Genomic DNA, 12,124 nt, shown 5'->3' on the forward strand with positions numbered 1-12,124 from the left:
TGGATCGTTTAGGAAGGCAAGAAGAGCTGCAGTAATGTAATTTCCCTTCTACAACTCTTGAGATTTAGCACAAGAATAAACTTCTGTAGGTTTTGATAATTGACGTTTTAAGCATGGTACACAGCATTCTGGGTAACTATTAGATTATCACTTATTTGGACACTGACAGGCATTTATTAATGTGTTTACACCATTATTGTGACTGTAAAAAGTTGCAAATTATGGCACATATTTGCACCATAATTTGGGACTTTTTGAGCTTCTGGCCACTTTTCTAAATTGGTGTGAAAAGGGGAAGTGCTTAGTGGGAGAGGCGGCAGGATTTACTATTATTTATGCTGGAAACTGGTGTTCGTTGTAGCTCAAGTCTACGCCATCCCCTGGCTCGCAAAACTTTGAGTTTTTGGCACACTGAGTGCCCGAAATGCGTCTAATTTATTAAGAGGCATCTTCCTCTTAATAAATTAGATGCATCTTTGTCCAGTGCATCGGGGATCAAGACTGGCGTACGTATGGGAAAGACTGCCTTGATTAATGCCCCCCTGTTTGTTTTAAGGTCAAAGAACTCATTAGTTATGTCAGACAGTATCATAGCTTTTTCCACAAAGTTTATTATCTACAGAATTTGTAAAGCCATTAATTGTGTCTTTATTTCAGGTCAATATTGCATGGAAACCAGTATTAAATAACTCCTTGGGCTGGATTACGTTCGTGCTCCAGCATCTCCCTTGGTCTTCTGGAACCTACATTTTTCCAAATGCCTAAAAGCAGTAAAGTGTCTCAGCGAGAGCATGGCAACCAACCTGTCACAGAATCTGTTGCTGACTTATTGGCCCATGAGGAACCAATTGATCACAAGGCGAGCGCTCTTAATGTTTCTGGTGAGGAGAGTAGAGCAAAAGAGCTGGAAGATACAGAATTAGAAGACAGACCAGCATGGAACAACAAGCTACAATACATATTAGCACAAATTGGATACTCTGTGGGTCTGGGGAACGTTTGGCGATTTCCATATCTGTGCCAGAAAAATGGTGGAGGTAGGTGCAGAGATTAAAAGCCAGTATGGTGCATTTACATTTAGAAGAATATATTAGACAATATGCAGTGTGTGTCAATTTACTGTTGTTGTAACACACACAAAGAAGAAAAAAGAAAAATAAATAATATATATATATATATATATATATATATATAATTAGGCAGGTGTGGAAAAAAGTAAGAATGCTTTTAAAACTAGAAATGTTAATTTGTTTTGTTTTTTTATCAATGAAATGCAAAGTGAATAAACAAAAGAGAAATCCAAATCAAATCAATATTTGGCATGATCATCCTTTGCCTTCAACAATTCTAGGTACACGTGTGCAGTTTTTGAAGGAACTCTGCAGAGAAGGTTTCCATACCTCTTGGAGAACTAACAACAGATCTTATGTGGATGTAGGCTTGCTCAAAAACTTCTGTCTTTCCAGGTAATCCCAGATAGACCCAATAATGTTGAGATCAGGGCTTTATGAGGACCATATCATGACTTCCAGGACTCCTTCTTCTTCTTCTTTACGCTGAAGATAGTTCTTAATCAGTGGCGTAACTACCGGAGAAGCAGGGGAAGCGGCTGCCAAGGGGCCCGGCAGCGTGTGTGACAGTTTATTTTCAAGTTAGTTAAATAGTTAATTATGATCGATTCTTGTCTTAATGTTCAGGGCCCCTTCACAGCAGCAGCGGCGGACCGGGCACCCCGATCCCCCCCCCCCCCTTACGTCCAATCCTCGCTGATGTGATCTAATCTTACTGTCTCCTGAAGTCTGTATTAGGCCCGCCCACATACTGATGATTCAGAGCAGGGAGCGGCAGGAGTACGTGACAGGAGGCGGGACAAAACAACCAGGAGGACAGGAGGAGCTGCAGGCAGGCGGCAGCACGTCAGGTCCAGCACCAGCGGTCCAGCGCCCAGTCCAGCGCAGAGTGTGGTACTGATAGCTAGTAACTACTTTGTGAGGTACTAATGGAAAATGTCTACTCTGTGGGGCAATAAAGGGGCATAACTAGTGTGTGGAGTGTGGACACTAATGGGGAATAATAACAGCATTTTACTGTGTGGGGGCAATAAGGGAGCATAACTACTGTGAAGGGGAAATAATGGAGCATAACTACTGTTTGGGGGCACTAAGGGGCATACCTACTGAGTGAGTGGGACGTCCAACGTTGTGTGGTGAGTGTAGGCGTCTTACAAGCCGCTGCTGAGGGAGGAGGGAGGGGTTGTGGGGAAGTTGCCTGGGCATTCATAAATTTGCTCTGGCTGAGGCCCATACATTTCTAGCCACTGTCTGCGCCTCCCTGGCCACTGTCTGTACCCCTGGGCCCTGGCCCTTATCTGTGCCCCCCTGCCTTTGTCTGCGCCCCTGGCCCCTGTGTGCACCTCCCTGGCCCTTATCTGCGCCCCTCTGTCCCGTGCCCCCGGCCCTTGTCTGTACCAAAGGAGTGGGGTTTACACAGGAGGAGGGAGGTGCGAAGCGCGCTGGGGGGCCCTTACAAAAATTTGCTGTGGGGCCCAGTCACTTCTAGTTACGCCCCTGTTCTTAATGACATTGGCTATATGTTTTGAGTTCTTGTTCTTCTCCAAAATAAATCAGACGCCTCCGTGATGGGTAAGTATCTGCCTGTACTTCTCAGCATTGAGGACACCATTAATCTTGACCAAATCCCCAACTCCATTTGCTGGTTACAAAAACACTGTGATGGTGCTGTAATCAAGATCAGAATTCGGATGGTGCATTAAATCTTTTTATTTATATTTTATTATCCAATAAAATATATATAAATAAAAAAGTAAAAGCAATGGACTGTGCATTTCAGTGCCTCAACCACCTCAGTTCCATTTAGGTCAGTATCTATGTATACTTCTAGTTGGACCCAGACCTGGGTGATGTCATACATGACAGGATCGGATATTCTTTTGAGTCTGCTGTGGATCATGTGCCCTGCTGCACAACATTATAAGCTGTGCAATGGCAATCCAACTGTATGCATAACCCCCTTCCCCCACACACACCTTTTTTTAATCTTCTTTTTGTATTTTCTGCTGCTTGGCAACTCCATTTGCTGAAACGCAGCCCCGAACTTGAAAGATACCATCAGCCCAGAACCGGCAGAAACCAGTGGGACCCAGGTATACCCATCTATTTTCAGAATAATACGGCGACAAGTGGTTTTCCTGGAGGATTTGCAGCCAAAAGGCTATAACTTTGATGTGAAAACAAGGCCAAGCAGCTCAACTGCGCATGAAAACATAGGAACTGGGGTGCAGAAAAATGGCAGCAGGTTCTCTGGACTGATGAGTCACAATTTTTTTAATATTTTTCTGCAACAGAAGGCAGTTTGTTAACAGAAGGGCTGGAGAGCTGTACAATATAAGGTGTCTGCGGGCAACAGTGAAGCATGATGGAGGTTCCTTGCAAGTTTGGGGCTGCATTTTAGCAAATGGAGTTGGGTATTTGGTCAGGATTAATGATGTCCTGAATGCTGAGAAATACAGGCAGATACTTACCCATAATACAGAACCATCATGGACAACCTCGTTTATTCTGCACAGGACTAACCCCCAAACATACAGCCAATGTCACTGAGAATTATCTTCAGTGTTAGGCCTCATGCACACGACTGTTTTTTTTTGCGGTCCGCAAAACGGATTTCCGTTGTTACGTGATCCGTGACCGTTTTTTCTTCCGTGGGTCTTCCTTGATTTTTGGAGGATCCACGGACATGAAGGAAAAAGTCATTTTGGTGTCCGCCTGGCCGTGCGGAGCCAAACGGATCCGTCCTGACTTACAATGCAAGTCAATGGGGACGGATCCGTTTGACGTTGACACAATATGGTGCAATTGCAAACGGATCCGTCCCCCATTGACTTTCAATGTAAAGTCAGGAGTCCCTATTATACCATCGGATCGGAGTTTTCTCCAATCCGATGGTATATTTTAACTTGAAGCGTCCCCATCACCATGGGAACGCCTCTATGTTAGAATATACCATCGGATTTGAGTTAGATTGTGAAACTCAGATCCGACAGTATATTCTAACACAGAGGCGTTCCCATGGTGATAGGGACGCTTCAAGTTAGAATATACAAAGAACTGTAGACATAACAGCCCCCTGCTGCCTGGCAGCACCCGATCTCTTACAGGGGGCTGTGATCTGCACAATTAACCCCTCAGGTGACGGACCTGAGGGGTTAATTGTGCGTATCATAGCCCCCTGTAAGAGATCAGGTGCTACCAGGCAGGAGGGGGCAGACCCCCTCCCTCCCCAGTTTTAAATTTTTTTGGTGGCCAGTGCGGCCCCCCCTCACTCCCCTGTATTTAACTCATTGGTGGCCAGTGCGGCTCCCCCTCCCTCCCCTGTATTTAACTCATTGGTGGCCAGTGCGGCCCCCCTCCCTCCCCAGTATTTAACTCATTGGTGGCCAGTGCGGCCTCCCCTCTTCCCCCCCCCCCTAATTAAAATCACCTTCCCCCATCATTGGTGGCCAGTGCGGCCTCTCCTCTCCCCCCCCCCTAATTAAAATCACCTTCCCCCATCATTGGTGGCAGCGGAGAATTCTGATCGGAGTCCCAGTTTAATCGCTGGGGCTCCGATCGGTTACCATGGCAGCCAAGACGCTACTGCAGTCCTGGCTGCCATGGTTACTTAGCAATAGAAGCATTATACTTACCTGCGATGTCTGTGACCGGCCGGGCGCTCCTCCTACTGGTAAGTGACACATCTGTGCGGCGCATTGCTTATAGCACAGACCTGTCACTTACCAGTAGGAGGAGCGCCCGGCCGGTCACAGACATCGCAGGTAAGTATAATGCTTCTATTGCTAAGTAACCATGGCAGCCAGGACTGCAGTAGCGTCTTGGCTGCCATGGTAACCGATCAGAGCCCCAGCGATTAAACTGGGACTCCGATCAGAACTCTCCGCTGCCACCAATGATGGGGGAAGGTGATTTTAATTAGGGGGGGGGGGAGAGGGGAGGCCGCACTGGCCACCAATGATGGGGGAAGGTGATTTTAATTAGGGGGGGGGAGGGGAGGCCGCACTGGCCACCAATGATGGGGGAAGGTGATTTTAATTGGGGGGGGAGAGGGGAGGCCGCATTGGCCACCAATGAATATAATACTGGGGAGGGAGAGAGGGGGGCCGCACTGGCCACCAATGAATTTAAAACTGGGGAGGGAGTGGGTCTGCCCCCTCCTGCCTGGCAGTACCTGATCTCTTACAGGGGGCTATGATATGCACAATTAACCCCTCAGGTGCGGCACCTGAGGGGTTAATTGTGCGGATCACAGCCCCCTGTAAGAGATCGGGTGCTGCCAGGCAGCAGGGGGCAGTCATGCACACAGTTCGTAGTATATTCTAACTTGAAGCGTCCCCATCACTATGGGAACGCCTCTGTGTTAGAATATACTGTCGGATCTGAGTTTTCACGAAGTGAAAACTCAGATCTAAAAAGCTTTTATGCAGACGGATCAGCGGATCCGTCTGTGTGAAAGTAGCCTACGGACACGGATGACGGACGCGGATGACAATCTTGTGTGCATCCGTGTTTTTTCACGGACCCATTGACTTGAATGGGTCCGTGAACCGTTGTCAGTCCAAAAAATAGGACAGGTCATATTTTTTTGACGGACAGGAAACACGGATCACGGACGCGGATGTACAACGGTGCATTTTCAGAGTTTTCAACGGACCCATTGAAAGTCAATGGGTCCGTAGAAAATCACGGAAAACGGAACAACGGACACGGATGCACACAACGGTCGTGTGCATGAGGCCTAAAGAAGAACAAGGAGTCCTGGAAGTAATGATATGGCCCCACAGAGCATTCATCTCAACATTGTCAAGTCTGCCTGGGATTACATGAAGAGACAGAAGGACTTTAGAAAGCCTACATCCATAGAAGATCTGTGTTTAGTTCTCCAAGATGTTTGGAAAATCCTCACTGCAAAAACTGTTCTACGAGAATAATAAATGCTGTTTTGCAAAGTGGTCACACCAAATATTGATTGGATTTAAATTTTGCTTTTGTTCATTCACTTTGCATTTTGTTAAATAAAAAAAATAATATATTAACGCTTCTATTTTTGAAAGCATTTTTACTATGCAGCCTTTTTTTACACTTAGTTACACTGGGAATTACATATATGCCAGGTTTGTCGGTACACGTCTGTGGACCCCATGTAAGCCAAAAGAGTTTTTTTATTTTTTTTTATTGTCAAGTATAGTCAGTTATATGTTGTTTTAACATATGTAATGTATGTATATATTATAGCATACACTTGTGTTTATTAGGCTTATACATCTAGCCTATATATTTTTACCATATGCTCTGAACATATACTGTACTAGAAGGTGGCATAAACAAAGTTTAACATGAAATATAGTGGCAAAGTAGTGGATTCTAAGGCTGAGTTCACACGGGCGTTGCGGGAAAAGGTGCGGGTGCGTTGCGGGAACACGCGCGATTTTTCCGCGCGAGTGCAAAACATTGTAATGCGTTTTGCACGCGCGTGAGAAAAATCGTGCATGTTTGGTACCCAAACCCGAACTTCTTCACAGAAGTTCGGGCTTGGGATCGGTGTTCTGTAGATTGTATTATTTTCCCTTATAACGTGGTTATAAGGGAAAATAATAGCATTCTGAATACAGAATGCATAGTAAAACAGCGCTGGAGGGGTTAAAAAAATAATAATAATAATTTAACTCACCTTAATCCACTTGATCGCGCAGCCGGCATCTCCTTCTGTCTTCATCTTAGCTGTGTGGAGGAACGTCCTGTGGTGACGTCACTTTGGTCATCACATGGTCCATCACCATGGTAAAAGATCATGTGATGACCGGAGTGACGTCACCACAGGTTCTGTTCCTCCACACAGCTAAGATGAAGACAGAAGGAGATGCCGGCTGCGCGATCAAGTGGATTAAGGTGAGTTAAATTATTTTTTAACCCCTCCAGCACTATTTTACTATGCATTCTGTATTCAGAATGCTATTATTTTTTCCTTATAACCATGTTATAAGGGAAAATAATAATGATCGGGTCTCCATCCCAATCGTCTCCTAGCAACCGTGCGTGAAAATCGCACCACATCCGCACTTGCTTGCCGATGCTTGCGATTTTCACGCAACCCCATTCACTTCTGTGGGGCCTGCGTTGCGTGAAAAACGCAGAATATAGAGCATGCTGCGATTTTTTACGCAATGCACAAGTGATGCGTGAAAATCACCGCTCATGTGAACAGCCCCATAGAAATGAATGGGTCGTGATTCAGTGGGGGTGCAATGTGTTCAACTCGCGCATCGCATCCTCGTGGAATACTCGCCCGTGTTAAACTCAGCCTAAGGGTCCATTCACACGTCCGTTGTTTCTTTCCTGATCTGTTCCGTTTTTTGCTGAACCGATCTGGACCAGATCTGGACCCATTCATTTTCAATGGGTCCTGAAAAAAAATCTGACATTGAGCTGTCCGTTTTTTTTCAGGACCCATTGAAAATGACTGGGTCCAGAGGGTCCATTCACACGTCCGTTGTTTCTTTCCTGATCTGTTCCGTTTTTTGCGGAACAGATCTGGACCAGATCTGGACCCATTCATTTTCAATGGGTCCTGAAAAAAAATCAGACATTGAGCTGTCCGTTTTTTTTCAGGACCCATTGAAAATGAATGGGTCCAGATCTGTTCCGCAAAAAACGGAACAGATCAGGAAAGAAACAACGGACGTGTGAATGGACCCTAAAGGTTTTTCTGAGATATTTGACCCAGGATATATCAGATCAGCGGGGGTCCGACACCTGTCAATACCGCTGAGAAGCTGGTTGAAGAGAAGGTCACGCGCCATGCCAGTGCAGCCTTCCCTTATTGTTTACCTGCTCACTGTCGATATTGTAATGGTTAGCAGGTGTAATTACAAGAAGCCGGCAATGAGCAGGGAGGCAGGGGGAAGCTCCTCTACTGTACCTAGGGACAGTAATAGCATTGCCTGTAGTGAGAGCTTACCGCTCACACAAGCATCACTCCCGGCGGCTGGTTAATCACACAGCAGACCGGGAGTACAGGAGAAGAGCTCACTGACAGCGATGGCCAGGTTGGTCAGGGAGCAGGAAGGAAGAATGTATATTTATATATATATATCTAATACTAGCTGAAGGACCCGGCTTCGCTCGGGTATATTTAATCTATTTCATTTAATGTTTGTGTGTCTCGTTAAAAGATATCAGTACTATCCATTATAACATCGACAGCACCCCGCTCCCAAAACAGTGACCCCCCCACAGTGCCCCGTCCCTTAAAATTGGACCTCCACAGCAGCCCACCCCCTTAACTTTGACCTTTACAGCATTACAGCAGCCTTCCCCTTTAACAGTGACTTTCACAGCATACCACTCCCTTGACAGTGACCTCCACAGGGGCACACCCTCCTTTACTGGATCGGGGGCGTGTCCTTTTGAACAGCTCACTCTAAGATCGCAGCACTGGAGAAAGTCACCCTCCCTCCCACCTCTGCAGCTGACAGAAGTTGATTTTTACCTTCATTTTTTCAATCCCTGTTGTCTGAGGAGTGGTAGGGGCGTGGCCTAACCAGTTCTGGGCGTGGCTTAGCGGGACCTAGGAGTTGATTCTTAAAGGGGTTATCCCATCATAATGATCACTGTTAAATCTGTTAATGATTTGACAGTGATCATTTTTGTAAATATATTTGATTAACCCATTCCCACCGTTTACGAGAAAATTCATCCCCACTTACCTCATTGTTGTCATTCGGTCTCCCCTGGTTATGGCCACCGCTCTTCTCCGAAATCCCGGTGGCTGCGCTTGCGCAGAAGACTCCTTCTTTTCTCCCGGCCGGGCCGCTCGCTGTCCTGAACGCGCACACCACCGCACATGCGCGATGGTGACTTCTTCCTGGCCAGAATAGTACAGAGCGTTCAGTCCAACGCGCGGCCCGGCCGGGAGAAGACTTCAATCAAGATGAAGCCCGCCCCCAGCCAGAATCCAGGAAGTGAACGGCACGCAGGCAGCAGGTAAGTATGAAAATGCAAAGTGGGATAACCCCTTTAACTTCATTTTTTCAATCTGTCGGCTGAGGAGTGGGAGGGGGCGTGGCCTAACCGAATTAGGGGCATGTCCTTTTGAACATCTCACTCTAAGACAGCAGCACTGTACTGTCTGAGTGTAATCTGCAGAGAGAGTCACCCTCCAGCCACCCCTGCAGCTGACAGAAGTTGGTTTTTACCTTCATTTTTTCAATCCGCGTCGGCTCAGGAGTGGGAGGGTGCGTGGCCTAACTGGATCAGGGGCGTGGCTTACCAAGACTTGGGGCGGGGTTTTAAGTCTTTTAAAGGTGGACACATTGTGGCAGGGTGGCGTGTCTGGGCTCCTTCCAGCAAGAGTGACGCCCCTCTGGGCACCTTACTGGCTCATTTGCATACCAAATAAACTGGATTTTCAGAGGATAAAAGCATCTATTGCTGGAACAAAGGCATACTTTAAAATAAGGTACTAAGTGCTTTTAGGCCATGGATTTACTTCAATAGCGATTATCCTGTGACAGATTTCCTTTAAAGCTCTTCTACAGCAGTGAAGATAAATGGCTGGGTTGTTATGGAAACCTGGAGTAAAACTGTGTATGTGGAGATTGGAGCACCTGCGAGCTTCTATTGGCTGATAAGGGTCATGTGACCAAGCTTCTATTGGCTAATGCATTTTTGGGGAATATCTTGGGAATGGTATGTCCTAGAGAGCTGAGAAACCTTCCCGGACACCTGATGTACCTGTGTGCCAAATTTTGTGATTGTAAATGCAACGGTGCAGATTCCTTTAGCAGACATACATACATACACATATATATATATATATATATATATATATATACATACCGTCAGCTTTATATATTAGATACACATTCCACACACATGAACATAGTTATTCACCTATTTATACACAGACACTTCCTGTGACAAATGTGATCTGCACCAGATCGATCTCAGAAGTGAAAAACAGGTCGCAATTGTTAACATTAAGGGCCTTCACAAACTTAGGCCTCGTTTACGTATTTTGCGTTCCGTATACGGGCCGTTTTCTGCGTTCCGTATACGGAACCATTCATTTCAATCGCTCTGTGTGCTGTCCGCATCCGTTGCTCCGTTCCGTGCCCCCGCAAAAATTATGAGGCATGTCCTATTCTTGTCCGTTTTGCAGACAAGAATAGCCACTTCTATAATGACCTCCTGTTCCGTTTCGCAAATTGCGGAAGGCACACGGGCGGCATCCATTTTTTGCGGATCCGCAATTTGCGGACCGCAAAAAAAAGGCACGGTCGAGTGAACGAGCCCTTACTGAAATCGTCCTTGGTGCCATTCCAAAATATGATCACATCATCTATATATCCAAGCCACAATATGATGAAAGGGGACCACACCGCAAACTCATCCCCAACCACCACCGTTCTCTCCCACCAGCCCATGTACAGATTGGTGTAAGACGGAGCACATGGACTCCCCATGGCAACGCCCCTGAGCTGGTGGTAAAAACGGCGATCAAATAGGAAAACATTATGGTGCAAAATGAATTCTAGGAGATGAAGAACAAAACGGTTGTGGTCATCAAATGCATTGCCTCGTTCTTTTAAAAAGAAATAGACAGCCTCAAACACTTCACTATGGGGAATGGAACTATAGAGGGCCTCCACGTCAAGACTGGCCAGCAAGGTATTTTCGTCTACGTAGAGGCTATCCAACTTGTTCTCCATAGAGTCCATAACGTAGGAGGGGAGGGACAGGACAAAAGGTCTGAGGATGATATCTACATAATTGCTGATCTGCTGGGTGAGACTATTGGTGCCGGACACAATCGGCCTACCCTTTAAGGGATGCAGCCCCTTATGGACTTTGAGCAGGCTATAAAAGCAAGCCAGCTGGGGGTGAGTGGGTAACAGCACCTGGAACTCAGTTTTATTAATTAGATTTGAGGACAATGCTGATGATAAAATGTCCCTCAATTCCTTAAGATATTCCCCCTTAGGATTAGCTGGCAGAATGCCATAACAATCCTGATCTTTCAGAATATCCAGGCACATCCTGAGGTACTGATCACACCCCAGGACCACTATATTGCCCCCTTTGTCGGCTGCCTTTATAACAATAGACGTGTCCTTCTCAAGTGACAGCAGACCATTTAGCTCATCCCTCGTGAGATTATTATTCCTGTATCACCTACCCTCCAACGATTTTAGTTAATCTACAACCACTTTTAAAAAGACGTCCATGGGTGTGGTGTCACTAATTGTCGGATTGAGGTGAGATCGTTTTTTGAGAGTGGTAAAGGGACCCTGCCCAGGAGTACGTTCACTCTCCTGCAGGAGGTCCACCAAATTCCTCACAGATTTATTTAACCAATCACTGGTAACAGGAGTCGTCCCAGAAGATTGGAAATGAGCAAATGTTGTGCTCATTCACAAGAAAGGTAGTAGGGAGGAATCGGGCAACTATAGGCCAGTAGGCCTGACATCAATAGTGGGGAAATTAATGGAAACCATACTTAAGGAGAAGATTGTGGAACATCTAAAATCCCATGGATTGAAAGATGAAAAACAGCAAATCTTATAGATTTTTTTTTGATTGGGTGACTAAAATAATAGATGGCGGAGGTGCAGTAGACATCGCTTATCTAGACTTTAGTAAGGCTTTTGATACTGTCCCACATCTTATCAAGGCTTATCAATAAATCACAGTCTTTGAGCTTGGACTCCCATATTGTTGAATAGATTACGCAGTGGCTGAGGGACAGACAACAGAGGGTTGTAGTCAATGGAGTATATTTAGACCAAGGTCTTGTTACCAGTGGTGTACCTCAGGGATCTGTTCTGGGACCCATATTGTTTAATATCTTTATCAGCGAAATTGCAGAAGGCCTCGATGGTAAGGTGTGTCTTTTTGCTGATGACACAAAGATTTGTAACAGGGTTGATGTTCCTGGAGGGATACAACAAATGGAAAAGGATTTAGGAAAACTAGAGGAATAGTCAAAAATTTGGCAACTAAAATGTAATGTTGATAAGTGCAAGATAATGCACCTGGGGCGTAAAAACCCA

The 12,124-nt window shown here is 45.8% G+C and overlaps 1 protein-coding gene across 1 annotated transcript in view; it reads left to right on the forward strand.

The window, feature by feature from the left end:
- The first annotated feature begins 757 nt into the window (after positions 1-757).
- SLC6A17 (solute carrier family 6 member 17) overlaps positions 758-12,124 on the forward strand; it is a 49,448-nt gene continuing 38,081 nt past the window's right edge. Inside the window, exon 1 of the mRNA XM_040422197.1 lies at positions 758-1,037. Coding sequence (XP_040278131.1) covers positions 758-1,037 — 280 coding nt within the window. The remainder of the gene's footprint in view (positions 1,038-12,124) is intronic.

The sequence above is a fragment of the Bufo bufo genome, chromosome 3 (genome assembly GCF_905171765.1).
Source record: "Bufo bufo chromosome 3, aBufBuf1.1, whole genome shotgun sequence".
Taxonomy (NCBI): domain Eukaryota; kingdom Metazoa; phylum Chordata; class Amphibia; order Anura; family Bufonidae; genus Bufo; species Bufo bufo.